This window comes from Somniosus microcephalus, chromosome 20 (assembly GCF_052327205.1).
Source record: "Somniosus microcephalus isolate GS21.2 chromosome 20, FLI_Smic_1.0, whole genome shotgun sequence".
Classification (NCBI taxonomy): domain Eukaryota; kingdom Metazoa; phylum Chordata; class Chondrichthyes; order Squaliformes; family Somniosidae; genus Somniosus; species Somniosus microcephalus.
In genome coordinates this window covers 70,253,000-70,269,091 of record NC_141006.1, presented here as the reverse complement: position 1 = coordinate 70,269,091, position 16,092 = coordinate 70,253,000, and the positions used below count along the sequence as shown (strand labels likewise).

Genomic DNA, 16,092 nt, shown 5'->3' with positions numbered 1-16,092 from the left:
AGGGGAAACATCCTCTCTGCATCTACCTTGTCGAGCCCCCCCAGTATCTTATATGTTTCATTAAGATCACCTCTCATTCTTCTAAATTCCAATGAGTATAGGCCCAGCCTGCTCAACCTTTCCTCATAAGTCAACCCCCTCATCTCCGGAATCAACCTAGTGAATCGTCTCTGAACTGCCTCCAATGCAAATATATCCTTCCTTAAATAAGGAGACCAAAACTGTACACAGTACTCAAGGTGTGGTCTCACCAACACCCTGTACAGTTGTAGCAGGACTTCCCTGCTTTTATTCTCCAACCCACTTGCAATAAAGGCCAACATTCCATTTGCCTTTTTGATTACTTGCTGTACCTGCATGCTAACTTTTTGTTTAATGCACAAGGACCCCCAGGTCCCTCTGAAGTGTAGCATTTTGTAATCTCTCTCTAAATAATTTCCTTTTTTAATTTTCCTGCTAAAGTGGATAACCTCGCACTTTCCCACATTATATTCCATCTGCCAAATGTTTGCCCACCCACTTAGCCTGTCTATATCCCTTTGCAGATTCTTTGAGTCCTCTGCACAACTTGCTTTCCCACCCATCTTTGTATCATCCGCAAACTTGGCTACATTACACTCGGTCCCTTCATCCAAGTCATTAATGTAGATTGTAAATAGTTGAGGCCCCAGCACCGATCCCTGTGGCACCCCACTAGTTACCGTTTGCCAACCAGAAAATGACCCATTTATCCCGACTTTCTGTTAGTTAGCCAATTCTCTATCCATGCTAATATATTACCCCCAACTCCGTGAGCTCTTACCTTATGCAGTAACTTTTTATGTGGCACCTTATCGAATGCCTTCTGGAAATCCAAATACACCACATCCACTGGTTCCCCTTTGTCCACCCTGCTCGTTACACCCTCAAAGAACTCCAGCAAATTTGTTAAACATGATTTCCCTTTCGTAAAACCATGCTGACTCTGCTTGACTGCATTATGATTTTTCAAATGCCCTGCTACTGTTTCCTTAATGAAGGACTCCAGCATTTTCCCAACGACAGATGTTAGGCTAACTGGTCTATAGTTTCCTGCTTTCTGTCTCCCTCCTTTCTTAAATAGGGGAGTTACATTTGCAGTTTTCCAATCTGCTGGAACCTCTCCAGTGTCCAGGGAATTTTGGTATATTGCAATCAAATATATTGTAAAGGAAGTTTTGAATTTGGACTCGATGGCTATTGTGAAGCGGGGAGAAGGTTAGACTGGCTTGGAAATACATTTTCAAACTGACCCGCCCCAACACTAGTATTGATTTAATATTTATAAATGAAGCTATGAAGTGGCCAGTTTAGTAGATTTTCTAAAAAAAAAGCTATTGAATGGTCTTCATATATATTTTTTCATGAACTGAATGTAATGAATTTTGCAGCACACAGCATTTCTGTTTAAATATAGCACGAAAGGTACAGATTTATAAATTCTTTGCTAGCAATTGCTTTCTTTCACATGAGAAATAAATGTAATGAAGTACTGTTTGTGTTTCAGAATTGCCATACAACGATTACTTTGAGTACTTTGGACCAGACTTTAAGCTGCACATCAGTCCTTCCAATATGACAAATCAGAACACCAATGAATACCTGGAGAAGATAAAGTATGTAATTTCCTTTATTGATATTCTTAATGGTGCTGTCTTGTGACCTCTCCCTGTTTAATTATTTTCTAAGTCGGCAGTATAGCTCACATAGAAACATAGAAGATAGGAGCAGGAGTAGGCCATTCGGCCCCTCGAGCCTGTTCCGCCATTCAATGAGATCATGGCTGATCATCCAAATTCAGTACCCTGTCCCTGCCTTCTCTCCATACCCCTTGATCCCTTTAGCCTTAAGAAATATATCTAACTCCTTCTTGAGTCTGTGCTGTGCTTTATAAAAGTGGGAAATGTGTTACAAATGAATAACCATTCTTAAGCAGTGTCTCTCCTCCACGTAAGTGGTAATATTGTAGGATCTCTGAACAAACGAATCCAAATAACATGAAGCAAATAGACTGCGCTGAGCAGTTCTGTATTGCTTTATGAACACTCACTAAAACACTAGTTAGGCCACAGCTAGAGTACTGCGTACGGTTCTGGTAACCACATTACAGGAAGGATGTGATTGCACTAGAGAGGGTACAGAGGAGATTTACGAGGATGTTGCCAGGACTGGAGAATTTTAGCTATGAGGAAAGATTGGATAGGCTGGGGTTGTTTTCTTTGGAACAGAGGAGTGTAGAAAATTGAGGGCCTAGATAGAATGGATAGGAAGGACCTATTTCATTTAGCAGAGAGGTCAATAACCAGGGGGCATAGATTTAAAGTAATTGGTCGAAGGATTAGAGAGGAGTTGAGGAGAACTTTTTTCACCCAGAGGGCGGTGGGGGTCTGGAACTCACTGCCTGAAAGGGTGGGAGAGGCAGAAACCCTCATCGCATTTAAAAAGTACTTGGATATGCACTTGAAGTGCCGTAACCTACAGGGCTACGGACCAAGAGCTGGAAAGTGGGATTAGGCTGGAGAGCTCTTTTGGCCAGTACGGACACGATGGGCCAAATGGCCTCCCGCGCCGTAAACTTCTATCATTCTCACCAAGGTGCATTTATACAAGTTGGTACACAGCGGTTACTTTAAGGCTTTCAGCCCTATTGAAAAAAGACCATTTGTTCCTGTTGACCTCACCTGAATTCTGTAACTTTACAGCAGCCATGTGTTATAAATTAGATGCCAAATAGAGACTTGCTAGTGAATGTTGGGGAATTGGGTTCTGAAGCTAAAGCACAGGCTCTGCACTGAACAACAATTTGCATTAAAGTAGACAAACCGAAGCGTAATCAGATACAAACTGACCTTGAGCCAAAGAGGAGTGGTGACCAAAAGTTTGGTCAAAGTGATGGATTTTAAGGAGGGTCTTCAACGAGAGGGGCGTCGCGAGGTTATGGGAGGGAATTCCAGAGCATAAGGCACAGCCGTCGCTGAAGGGCAAAAGGGCGGGGGATGCAGAAGAGGCCAGAGCCAGAGGAGAGCAGAGTTTTTTGTGGGGTGGTGGGGGTGGGGGGTTGATTGTAGGGCTGGAGTAGGTTAGAGATGGGGAGAGGCCAGGCAGTGTTGGGATTTAAACAGGTGGATTTTAAATTGACCCCCAGTCCCTCAAAACCTCCAATGTAGGTTAGTGAGCACAGGGCTGATGGAGGAATGGAACTTGGTGTGGGATAGGATTTGGGCAGCAGAGTTTTGATGATCTGAAGTTTATGGAGGAACGGAGGCTGGTCAGGAGAGCTTTGGAATGGTTGAGTCTTGCTGATGACAAAAGCATGAATGAGGGTATCTGCAGCATTTGGGCTGAGGCAGGGGCAGCGGTGGGTGATGTTAGAGGTGGAATTAGGCAGTTTTTGTGATAAACAGAATATGGGGTTGAATAGGACGCCGACATTGTGATCAGTCTTCCACCCAAGACAGTGTCTGAGGAGGGGAATAGAATCAGTAGCAAGGTACGGCAGTTTGTGGTGGGTGCCAAAGACACTGGCTTTGGTCTTCCCGTTGATGAGTGGAGGAAATTTCAGCCCGTCCAAGAATGGATGTTGGATAAGCAGTCTGAGCACGGGGAGTGGAGGGTCGAGGCAGGTGATGGAGAGGTAGAGTTAGGTGTTGTCAGCGTACATTGTGGAAGCTGACTCTATGGGGGAAAAATTCAGTTGTTTGCGTCTCCCGTTAGCGCCTTGAGGGCGCTAAAGGGGCGCAAAGCAACTAGTGCCCAGGCGTGGCGATGTTTGCGCCGCTCGCGAAATTAACTCGACATTTTGCAGCGGCGCTAAACACTACCGCCACGATCTGCGCCGGCAGATCGTGACGTCAGTCGCGTGCGTAGCGCCCCGGACCGGATACTGAGTGGCGCCCCCTGCCTTACCGCCTGCCGCTAGCAACGACAGGTTGAGGGGAGCGTTTTGCGGTCAGAAAGGGACTGGGGGAGCGCTATTTAAAGGTGACCGCTTCCTGCCTTTTTTTGTTGGTGACATTTTTGCACCGCGCATTCTGAGAGAGAGAGAGACTTCTGGAGAGATTCAACGCTGTGTGAAGGAGTTTTGAATACTGAGCAGCACTTTGCAGGTTCATTTTGATTTGCCCTTGCTTCGCCAGCGCTCTGAGGTAGCGCCTCGCTCCTCGGACTTTGCGCCTTAAGACAGGTGTGAAGCGCCTGATTTAGCGCTCCAATCACCTCCAGGGGCGATAAAAGCCAAGTTTGCCGTCTGAGGCGTTAATTAGCACCAGGCGCTAAACATTGCGCACGGCCAATAATCGCGCCCCAAACAGGACGATACTGAATTTTTCCTCCTATATCTTTGGATGATGTTGCCAAGGAGCCGCATGAACGTGTGGAGGAGGAGGATAGATCCTTGGGGGACTCCAGAAGTAATGGTGCAAGGTCAGAAAGAACCCAGCGAGGGCAATCCCACGAAGCTGGACAACAAAGGAGAGATGTTGGAGAAGAATGTCTTGGTAGACTGTGTCAAAGTGTCAGGACGAGGAGGGAAAATGTACCACAGTCATAGAGACCCTCATTTGTGACTTTAATTAGGGCTGTTTAAACAGTGCTGCGGCAATGGCAGCAGCCTAATTGGAGAGATTCAAACATGGAGCTGTGGAAATATTGGCAGGGATTTGGGAAGCAAATGCTGAAGAACATTTGAAAGGAAAGCAAAGTTGGAGATAGGGTGGCAGTATGCTGGGACAGAGGCGTTAAGTGAGTTTTTTGAGGGGTTTATGTCTTCAGTTTTGAAATGGGAAGGGTGGGGTGCAATACCGAATGAGAGAATCATTTACAACGTCGGCTAGCATGGAGGCCAGGAAGGGAAGTTGGGTGGTCAGCAGTTTAGCGGGAATGGTGGTCAAGGGAGTAAGAGATGGGTCTCTTGAACAAGGTGAGCTCTGAGAGGGCATGATGAGAGATAGGAAAGTGGGTACACAGCCACGGCAGGGGGAGCACTGGGGAAAGGTTAAAATTGGGTTTGTTTATACTGACACATATGGACAGGTGGCTTAGTTCCTGCTTAGTTAAGGTTTGTAAAATGTTAAACCTAGCCAAATATTGGACATTAAAAGAAAAAAGTAGAAATGGCATTCTATTAAATTAATCTTTTACCCAGATATAACTTGCTTGTAGTTTGAGTTCAGGTGAGTTGTTGAATATCATTCATAACTGGCAGCTGGAAATATTTATCCTGAGTGACTGACTTGAGCTCTTATCCTCCTGGAGACTTCACTCCTGATTATACTCATCCAGCTGAAAGTGCGATACGTTTGTGCATTTTTGTTTTGAAAATCGTGGCCGCGGACCTAAGCGGAGTGACATCGGTACAGAGAGCTGTGGCCAGTAAATTTCTACCCTTGTAGTTTGAACTCAATGGGAGGGTAAACCACTCTTCCAGCTTGGTCAACTGAGCAATGCCATTAAATGTTGCATGGTTAAGCGGTTCATAAAAATGAAACGGCTCAATTGTGGTGTGATGTCGAGATGCTAGTTGTTCAAATTCCCATTAAAAACAGATGAGTTGTTTTGCTGTGTAATACGGGGTTTGGAGATTCCACACAGCGGTTCACGGCGGCGGCACACCACCAGCTGCTCGAGGGCAATTAGGGATGGGCAATAAATGCTGGCCTTGCCAGCGACGCCCACATCCTGTGAACAAATAAAAAAAAATAATAATTGAATGATGGAGATGAAAAGAAAAAGGGGCAAATGCTGGCAATACACAGGCCAGTCCATTTCTGTTGAGGGCCGCCAACCACAGCGTTAACCTTTCTTCAGGTGATGTGTTTCTAACATGTTCTGTCTTTATTGTGGTGATGTACATGTTTGAGATATAAAATTATTTGCATCCTTTTAAGCCAAATTACTGTTTTCACTGTGTCCCGCAGAAAAGTAATTATTGGCTGTAAATTTACAGGCAGCGTTTGTTTGAAAACCTGCGTATGCTGCCCCATGCACCAGGCGTTCAGATGCAGGCTATCCCGGAGGATGCCGTTCCGGAAGATAGTGGGGATGAGGAGGAAGACGATGCAGACAAACGCATTTCGAGTGAGTTCTCTTTGTGTTTGTGTTGAATACTTGGCATTGTAAATTTAGGAATTGTAGAACCATTTCATTATTTCTAGTTTCTGAATAGTCAGTTGGCAATACCCGAGTTCTATTGCAGGCTTAAGCCTGGCTGCAACTCGGGCTGCCCGGGGCGAGCTCTGCATTAATTCAACATAGACTCGGGATTGAACCTGGGCCTTTCTGGTTGGTATTGCTCACCTCATTGGATAAACCTGCTGAACCAATGGGAAAAGTAGGATAGTCTCCAGATAATGACTCAAATTTTTGAGGGGTGCGTGGCCCCTTTAACTGGCTGCGTGGCCTATTTAAATTTTCTCTCGCGTGCAGTTTTTTTCCATTTAAAAGCCGGTGAGTAGCCGGAGCGTTGCATACCAATATACTGCTTGCATGACCTGCCATTGGCCAAGAAACATAGCCACCACATTTAGATTTATTGTACAGGAAACTCTCGATTTACCGGCACCTCTGTTAACCGGCAAAATTCAGGAGTAGGTTCAGGTAAGTTTTACTTCATATTAGTGGCAGTTCCTGGATCTGTGGCTGTGTAACTGGGGCTCCTACACTTGTTGCCAAGCAACAGGGATGCTTGGTCTGTGGCTGGAGTTCCTGCACATGTTGCTAAGCAACAGGGAAGCCTGGATTTGTTGCTGTGTACGGAGCTCTCGTACCTTTTACTATACCTCTCTGTAATCCGGACTTTTTGATAAACCGGCACCACGCCGGTCCTGTCTGTGCCGGATAAAAAAGTGTTTCCTGTACTCCCCTCTCTGAGTGCATGCTCGACGTAAACTTGCAGTGAATTGTTTACTTGCAAACTGGTAGATACTGTCCCATGCACCTAGTGTTCAAATGCAGGTTATCCCAGAGGATGCAGTTTCAGGCGAGTGGGTCTGAGGACGATGCATACAAACCCACTGAGCACTGGGAGAGTTTCCTTGCATGCTTTTGAAAGTAACCCCGTGTAATGGGAAGCAGAGTTTGCACTTACTCTCTCCTGAGATGGTATTTTTTGGACTCGTTATAGCTTAATACCCACAAAAAATGGAATACACTGAGGTCCAGCAATGATAAAGGCACTTGCCAAATTTAAAAAAAAAAAAAAATTAGAATTCAATTTGGAGCCAATTTTGATTACTGTATTTATTAAGGGCTATCCTGTTGTATTTATTATTTTAAAGTCAAAGCAACCTCCCAGTGGCTCAGTGGATAACCAGACCGCCCAATGTAATACGGAACCATACAAACCAGATGGGTCTGATATTTTATCTTTGATCTGTACTAAGTTAATGCATTGCTGTGGCGGTGGGCGCACTACACTTGCCTTTAATATAATTGGGCTAGAGGGAGGCGCGGGTTTCTGCTCCTCATTGCTCTGATGTATTCCCTACTGGAAGCGTATTGATTTCCAGTGAGGGCAGTGCATTGTTTGCTTGCTGTGTGCTTCCAATCACCCTCTGTGTTGCAGGGCAACAAAAGCCTGCTGAAACAAGTCCAAAGATGTGCGGGTTAGGTTGATTGGCCATGATAAAAATTGGCCCTTAGTGTTAGGGGGGATTAAATACGCGGGGTTACGGGGATAGGGCTTGGGTGGGATGGCTGTCGGTGTAGGGACCGGGTGCTAGGGTTTGGATGATCAGCCATGATCTCGTTGAATGGCGGAGCAGGCGCGAAGGGCCGAATGGCCTACTCCTGCTCCTATCTTCTATGTTTCTATGTAACACACCATGCCAGTTGTAAAATGAAGAGCTGCCACTTGGACAAAGGAAGAATGATGTTGGCGCCTCTGGCATCCCGTGCTAGCAAGAACCACCATCTTCAGAATAAGGTGAGAAATTGGGGGAGGGGCAAAGCTGGAATCGGGGTACTCGTCGCACAGAAACATCCATTCCAAAGCTGGAATCGGGGTACTCGTCGCACAGAAACAGCCATTTGGTAAAAGGAAAGCCTTATTCCAAGAGTATTCTTAATACTTGGAGGAAGTGTTTAATGGACATGAGCACTGGCCGGTCTTCTGGTAAATATCTCAAAGCATTTTGAATATTGACAGGCAAAAATGGGAGGAAGGAAGGCGTAAGGAATTGTGTCCTGCTCTCTCTCTCTCTGCTTCTGATGAAACTTCTGATTTAAGGGAAATTCTGATTATATGGTAATTTCAGGCATTCTGCAGCCAAAGTTGCTCAAAGTAGTTCACCGTCGCATCTGAATTTGGGGTTGGGATGGGAGAGAGTGGATGGCAATGGAATCTTTGAAGAGTCTAAATGACTTGCTATAAATGTCAACCACACCAAGCTAAATATCACCTACAAATGAAAACAATTCTTTAAATGTCTCCTTCCGTGTTGCTTTCTTTTTCGACAGTTCGTGCTTCAGATAAGAGAATAGCATGCGATGAAGAGTTCTCCGATTCTGAAGATGAAGGGGAAGGAGGTCGGCGAAATGCTGCAAATTACAAGAAACTAAAGCGTGCCAAAGTGGAAGAAGAAAAAGAGGAAGAGAAAAAAATAGGTTGGTGACAGTTCAGCCATTGTGCTGGGAGAGAGTTTAAAGTTTTCACAGTTCAGTGACTCTAGGTCCTGGCACCAACACGGCAGAATCAGATTCAGTATGACTGGTACTGCACAAGTGTCAAAATAAGGAATTGACCAGTTCCAGTTGGTTGGAGGAAGCGCTCGATTGTATAAAACACCAGCAATACTGTGTTGCCACTCAATTTGGGGAGGTGGTGACTGATCACAGCAACAGCAGAGAAAGAGATGTGAAAACTGTTTGAGTGAAGGTTGTGCTTGCAAGGTTTACCGAGTTGAAGGTACTGCATTAGGCATATTTAACACCAAAAAAAAGTGGCTAGAGATGTGCCTCACGTACACAGTATTGGTGCTGTGCGGAGAATGGGGCTGGGACAGTGTCCGCTGTGGCTCAATTGGTAGTACTCTCGCCTCGGAGTCCAAAACTAGGGGCCATAAATACAAGATGGTTAACTAATAAATCAAATTGAGCAATTTCTTTACTCCGAAAGTGGTTAAACTGTGGAACTTGCTACCACAGGAAGTGGTTGAGGCAAATAGCTTAGATGCTTTCAAAAGGAAACTAGATGAATACATGAGAGAAGAGGGAATAGAAAGATGTGCTGAAAGGCTGAGATGAGGTAGATGGGATGGGAGGAGACTCGCGTGGAGTAGAAACACCCGTACGGACTAGTTGGGCCGAATGGCATGTTTCTGTGCTGTATATTCTATTTAACGTCTACTTTTAGTCTGATCAAAAATGTTTGGCACCTCCACTTCAGATTAAATAATGACAAAAATTCTTTTCATTTTCTAGATGGGAAAGAGGAAGAAAAGGCCAAAGATGGTGTTCCAGAGAAATTAGAAACTAAAGGGTATGGTTTTTTATTCATGTATAAAATATTACAGGCTTTTTTAAAGGGCAGAAATAAAAGCTCTCAAAATTGTCTCCTTGTTTCCCATTCTGGCTCATTTTGTTCTATTTATCTTCTGTCTCTGTATACCTCATGCATTATTTCTGTTTGACTTTCTCCTTGTATGTGTACGTCATCTTTTCTGTGCCTCCCGTTCTGTATGTTTTAATCTTTCTACCTCTTGTACCTTTTTCCTGTGTATGATGTCACTCCTGCCCTCTTGTGCAATTGTTAAACTTTGTCATGTCCTGTCGTGCACATGCGCCTTCTGCACCCCTCTCGCTTGCATACTGGCTTGTGTTCCGTCATATGCGTGCACCCCCTGCATCTTGTGCTCACGCGCACTCTCTTCCTGCCTCTCCCTCACTCATGCATGCTCTCTCTTGTACGCGCTGTCTTTTATGTCTCTTGTGCACTCATGCTCTCCCCTGCCTGTGTGTTCTCTCTGCCTTGTCTGCGCTCGCGCTCTTCTCTTCACCTTTTAATCTTCAGTTCCTCTAGCCTGCTATGCATCCTCTTGAGTTTCAAACCTCTTGATTGTCAGAAAAGTTATCTCTGTATCTCTAAGGGGTGAGGTTGCTTTGTGTGAGGTAGTAGTAATCTAGGGCTCAGTCAGGAGCTTGGGTGCAGATTGATTGATTGATTTGTTGGGTGGTGAAGAACTCGCTATGTGGGTAGCTTGGACCAATTGGATTGGTGGGACCTGATCAGCTATGGACCAACTCTTGGAGCTACCAAATAGGATATTTATTCCAATGTTCCATAAATCGTGATTATAAATACCCTACACTCTAGAAATTACAAACTTTAAAATTATATTAATGCAAACGCTAAATACTGCAGATACTGGAAATCTGAAATAAAAGCAGAACATGCTGGAAATACTCAGCAGGCCAGGCAGCATCTGTGGAGAGAGAAACCGAGTTAACGTTTTCGGTCATAACCTCTGCCCCTGTTTTTTCAGGCGGCAGCTGTTGATGCCATTCCCATTTACACCTCCTCCTCTCGACCCGTCTTTTTCTTTACTTGTCCCATTCCCATCTCCCTTTGTTTTGTACAATCATCCCTTTTGTAATTTAATCTCTCCTGCCCTCCACCCTATCACAGACCTTCCCTTTTGTTCTTTCCTCCCCTCCCCCCTTTCCCAGCCCCTGCACTTGCTTAAAACCTGTTGTATCTCCAGTTCTGATGAAAGGGCATCGACCTGAAACAGTAACTCTCTCCACAGATGCTGCCGGACCTGAGTATTTCCAGCATTTTCTGTTTTTAAAAATTATAATAGTGCCCTAAATGAGCCAAGAGTTCTCAAGAGCATGCGAATGATTGTAGTTAGAAATCACTGTCACTAGAGAGAAAGTACTAGGCAAACTAATGGGATTAAAAGATGACAAGTCCCCTGGACCCGATGGCCTGCATCCTAGAGTCCTAAAAGAGATAGTGGATGCATTGGTTGTAATCTACCAAAATTCCCTGGATTCTGGGAGAGGCCCCAGCGGACTGGAAAACTGCAAATGTAACGCCACTATTTAAGAAAGGAAGGAGACAGCAACCAGGCAACTATCGACCAGTTAGCCTAACATCTGTCATTGGGAAAATGCTAGAGTCCATTATTAAGGAAGTGGTCGCAGGACATTTATTTAGAAAATCATAATATAGTCAAGCATGGTTTTATGAAAGGGACATCCTGTTTGACAAATTTGCTGGAGTTCTTTGAGGATGTAACGAGCAGGGTGGATAAAGGGGAACCAGTAGATGTCGTGTATTTGGATTTCCAGAAGGCATTAAATAAGGTGCCACATAAAAGGTTACTACACAAGATAAGAGCTCACGGGGTTGGGGGTAATATATTGGCATGGATAGAAGATTGGCTAACTAACAGAAAACAGAGAGTCGGGATAATTGGGTCATTTTCAGGTTGGCAAACTGTAACTAGTGGGGTGCTGCAGGGATCAGTGCTGGGGCCTCAACTATTATATATTAATGACTTGGATGAAGGGACTGAGTGTAATGTAGCCAAATTTGCTGATACAGGAAACTTTGTGTTATCCGGAGGTGAACCGTCCGGCAAGCTGGAGCCACCGGCAAAAATCAGGAGCCGTTTTTTATTCTTTTCGTTTCGTTTCTTTGCTTATTTTGAACCGTCAAGCTCTGCAAGGTCTGTAGCTAAGCAACAGCTTCAGCCAGAGACGCTTGCCGACTGTTAGAGGCTGTTGCTAAGCAACAGGGTTTGTTGATTCATACGGAGATGAAAATCTCCGTATGTTTCAACATTAGCTCTGGAGTGTCCGGCAGTTTTGAGGGAACGGCAGCAGCTCGGTCCCGTCGGTGCCGGATAGCGCAAAGTTTCCTGTACAAAGATAGGTGGGAAAGCAAATTGTGTGGAGGACGCAAAGAATCTCCAAAGGGACATAGATAGGCTAAGTGAGTGGGCAGGAATCTGGCAGATGGAGTTTAATGTGGGAAAATGCGAGGTTATCCACTTTGGTAGGAAAAATAAAAAAGCAAATTATTACTTAAATGGGGAGAGATTACAAAATGAGGTACAGAAGGATCTGGGGGTCCTTGTACATGAATCACAAAGTTAGCATGCAGGTACAGCAAGTAATTAGGAAGGCAAATGGAATGTTGGCCTTTATTGCAAAGGGAATGGAGTATAAAAGTAGGGAAGTTCTGTTAAAACTGTACAGGACGTTGGTGAGACCGCACCTGGAGTACTGCGTACAGTTTTAGTCTCCTTATTTAAGGAAGGATATACAGGAAACTTTCGATTTACCAGCACCTAAATAACCGGAAATCTCGGTTAACTGGCAAAATTCAGGAGTAGGTTCATACTTCATATTACTTGCCTTCCTCCATCTGTTGCTGTGCAAGGGTATGGCTGCAGCTGTTGCTAAGCTACAGAGACGCTTGTAACTTGTGGCCATTGTTCTGAACCTGTTGCTAAGCAACAGGGTTTGTTGCTTTATACGGAGCTCTCAGCTCTCGTATCTTTTACTATAGCTTTCGGTTATCCGGAATTTTTGATGAACCGGCGTCCCGTCGGTGCCGGATTAAAAAAAAGTTTCCTGTACTTGCATTGGAGGCCGTTCAGAGAAGGTTCACTAGGTTGATTCCTGGGATGAAGGGGTTGTCTTATGAAGAAAGATTGAGCAGGTTGGGCCTATACTCATTGGAGTTTAGAAGAATGAGAGGGGATCTTATTGAAACATATAAGATTCTGCAGGAGCTCGACAGGGTAGATGCTGAGAGGATGTTTCCCCTCGGGGAATCTAGAACTAGGGGGCATAATTTCAGAATAAGGGGGCACCCATTTAAAACGGAAATGAGGAGGAATTTCTTCTCTCTGAGGGTCGTGAATCTTTGGAATTCTCTGCCCCAGAGAGCCGTGGAGGCTGGGTCATTGAATGTATTTAAGGTGGAGATAGACAGATTTTTGAACGGTAAGGGAGTGAAGGGTTATGGGGAACGGGCAGGGAAGTGGAGTTGAAGCCAAGATCAGATCAGCCATGATCTTATTGAATGGCGGAGCAGGCTGGAGGGGCCGAATGACCGACCGACCTGCTCCTATGTCTTTTTAAAAAAAAAAAAAAAAAATAATAATAAATTTGAAGAATTGTGCCATTTTAATAGCATTTGGTCCTTGTTTACTTCCGGTTCCATTCCTGGTTGGACGGTGCTGGGAGCTGGCAGTGGTACTCGCCATTAGATTGGGCAGGTGGTGAAGCTGAAGTTTAAGTACACTCAAGCCCTTGGTAGGAGGGAGGAAACCATGTCAGAAGTGTAGTACAGGAAACTTTTTTTTTTATCCGGCACCGACGGGACCAGCGTGGTGCCGGTTTATCAAAAAGTCCGGATTAGAGAGGTATAGTTAAAAGGTACGAGAGCTCCGTACACAGCAACAAATCCAGGCTTCCCTGTTGCTTAGCAACAAGCGCAGGAACCCCGGCCACAGACCAAGCGTCCCTGTTGCTTAGCAACAAGTGCAGGAACCCCGATTACACAGCCACAGATCCAGGAACGGCCACTAATATGAAGTAAAACTTACCTGAACCTACTCCTGAATTTTGCCGGTTAACAGATTTCCGGTTATTTAGGTGCCGGTAAATCAAGAGTTTCCTGTATGTGGAATGGGCTTTGTTGGAGGGAGCAAGCAAACATGGAACCTCAGCGTTTGGGTGGACCTGGGTAAATGATTAATGGCGAACCATCGTGGCTGTACATGGGTAGAATTTTTTTTTTTCCCCAATAATCTGATTGGTCTCTGCAGCGTTGCATGGTTAGCATGGGCCAATACAATATTAATGAGACAATTTTAACATGGATTTTTGTGCAACTCACCAAATTTGATATGCTTTACTCTCTAGAATTAAGGTGGAAGAGACAAAACCAAGCAATGCATAAATGAAGACGGAAACGTATTGGCTCCATTTTCCTCGCAGCATGGTTACTGTAGCGTAGCATTGTTAGATGACCCTAGAAATGCTTATTTTTTTACAACGTACAATGGACCATGTAATTTATTTGTAAACACAAGTTTTGACCTTGGAAGTTGTTTAATCTGTCATCCAAAAAAGTTAAATTGTTAAGTGAAGTTGACTAAGGAGTTGTTAAACCTTTCCTGTATTTTCCACTGTAAACAAATGGCATTTTTTGACTCCTCTTTGCCTGGGCAGTCTCTTTTGCCAAGCACATAGCACTCTTAAGTCAACCCTGGAAAGTTGTTGAAAATGACAACTTGGCTTCCATTTTTACTACCCCATAATGTACCATTTGTATTTCTGTGAAAATACTGAGAATCATGTAACCCTCCCATGTTAAAAGTAGTAATCAGATGTGTGAGATGGATATTCTATTAATTTTTTTTATATATTATAAACTGGGTAAAACCAGTTGACTTATATACTTAGAGACTCCTTAAGGAAATGTTTTCCATTTAAAAAAAAAAAAAAAAAACTTTATAGTAAAACTCTTATATTGCCCGACTGAAACATGGGTCAGATGCGTGTGTGTTTTTTTAATCTTGCTATGTGTGAATTAAGTTTATTTCATGACTTTTTTGACCAAAACTTGATTAAAATATTCAGTCAAATTATGACTTCTGCTGTTCTATAATCACAGATCTACAATTTTGATAGGGCAGCTACAATAGGATATACTTGTATAGCATCCTAAAGCTACCAAACGCCTTGCGGCATTTCACGGGAGTGTGGGGGAAGTGAGCAGACACCAGAGTTAGGGGGAGTGAATCGAAGCATGGTCGAGAGATGGTTTGAGGTTTCTGAAGATGGAGAGCAATGGAGCAAGCAAAGGTGTGTAGGAAGACTGTTCCAGAGTTCAGGGTGGGATGACCGAAGGTTCTGCCATCAATGATGGAAGTGGGACTGGGGGTGAGAAATGCATAATTTTCATATTCTAGTCCATATTGATCAAATGAGCTTCAAAAGGATTAGGAGCCGGAGTAGGCCGTATGGCCCCCCAGGCCTGCTCCGCCATTCAATAAGATCATGGCTGGTCATCGACCTCAACTCCACTTTCCCGCCTGATCCCCATATCCCTCGATTCCCCTAGAGTCCAAAAATCTATTGATCTCAGTCTTGAATATACTCAACGATTCAACATCCATAACCCTTTAGGGTAGAGAATTCCAAAGATTCACAACCCTGAGTGAAGAAATTCCTCCTCATCTCCGTCTTAAATGGCCGGGCCCTTATCCTGAGACTATGCCCCCTAGTTGTAGACTCTCCAGTCAGGGGAAACAACCTCTCAGCATCTACCCTGTCAATCCCCCTCAGAATCTTATGTTTCAATGAGATTATCTCTCATTCTGCTAAACTCCAGAGAGTATGGGCTCAACCTCTCCTCAGGACAACTCTCTCATCCCAGGAATCAATCTAGTGAACCTTCGATGCACCGTCTGTAAGGAAAGTATATCCTTCCTAGATAAGGAGACCAAAAACTGTGCACAGTACTAAAGCCCTGTACAATAAGTGGCTGTCACTGGGACAATACCAGGCACTGTTCAAGATTATCCACCACTGCAGCAGCAACAGTACCCCTGCACCTAATAGTTCTCTAGATGCAGGAAATGTATTTGACATACTGTTCACAAATTGCTTCAGCTTCCAGGTATCTTTTTTCCTCTCTTCCCCCCTCCACCCCCCCTGGCTTCAGAGGGACTAAACGAGGGTTACCACCCCCTCCCCTAGTTATGCTGGCCATATTGCCCCTGGCAACAGTGACAAGAGTGAGCTCAGACATCGAAGGAAACAACATAATATTGCTGCATGCTGACATCCTGCTTTGTGTAACTAGCTCTTCCAGCTCGCTCCCCAACACCGTCCGAGATCCAAGGAGTTCAGCCGACTCGGGTTACAAGCTTAACTGCTGCAAAACTGAGAGCATGCCCCTTGTACAGAATGTCAGCTTAATCCGGTTCCTAGTGGACATGGCCCCAGAAAGAAAGACAGACTTGCATTTATACAATGCCTTTTATGACCTCGATGTCCCAAAGTGCTTTACAGCCAATGAAGTATTTTTGAAGTGTAGTCATTGTTGTAGGA

The 16,092-nt window shown here is 44.5% G+C and overlaps 1 protein-coding gene across 2 annotated transcripts in view; it reads left to right on the top strand.

The window, feature by feature from the left end:
- Positions 1-14,621, top strand: part of hdac1 (histone deacetylase 1) — a 69,529-nt gene extending 54,908 nt beyond the window's left edge. The window contains exons 10-14 of one of the 2 annotated variants that reach the window (XM_085962949.1): positions 1,526-1,634; positions 5,963-6,093; positions 8,473-8,619; positions 9,436-9,493; positions 13,897-14,621. In XM_085962949.1, the coding sequence (XP_085819075.1) occupies positions 1,526-1,634; positions 5,963-6,093; positions 8,473-8,619; positions 9,436-9,493; positions 13,897-13,933 (482 nt within the window). In that variant the 3' untranslated portion in view covers positions 13,934-14,621. Of the gene's footprint in view, positions 1-1,525; positions 1,635-5,933; positions 6,094-8,472; positions 8,620-9,435; positions 9,494-13,896 lie in introns of those variants that run through there. The other variant, XM_085962950.1, reaches the window with a different exon arrangement.
- Positions 14,622-16,092: the final 1,471 nt, after the last annotated feature.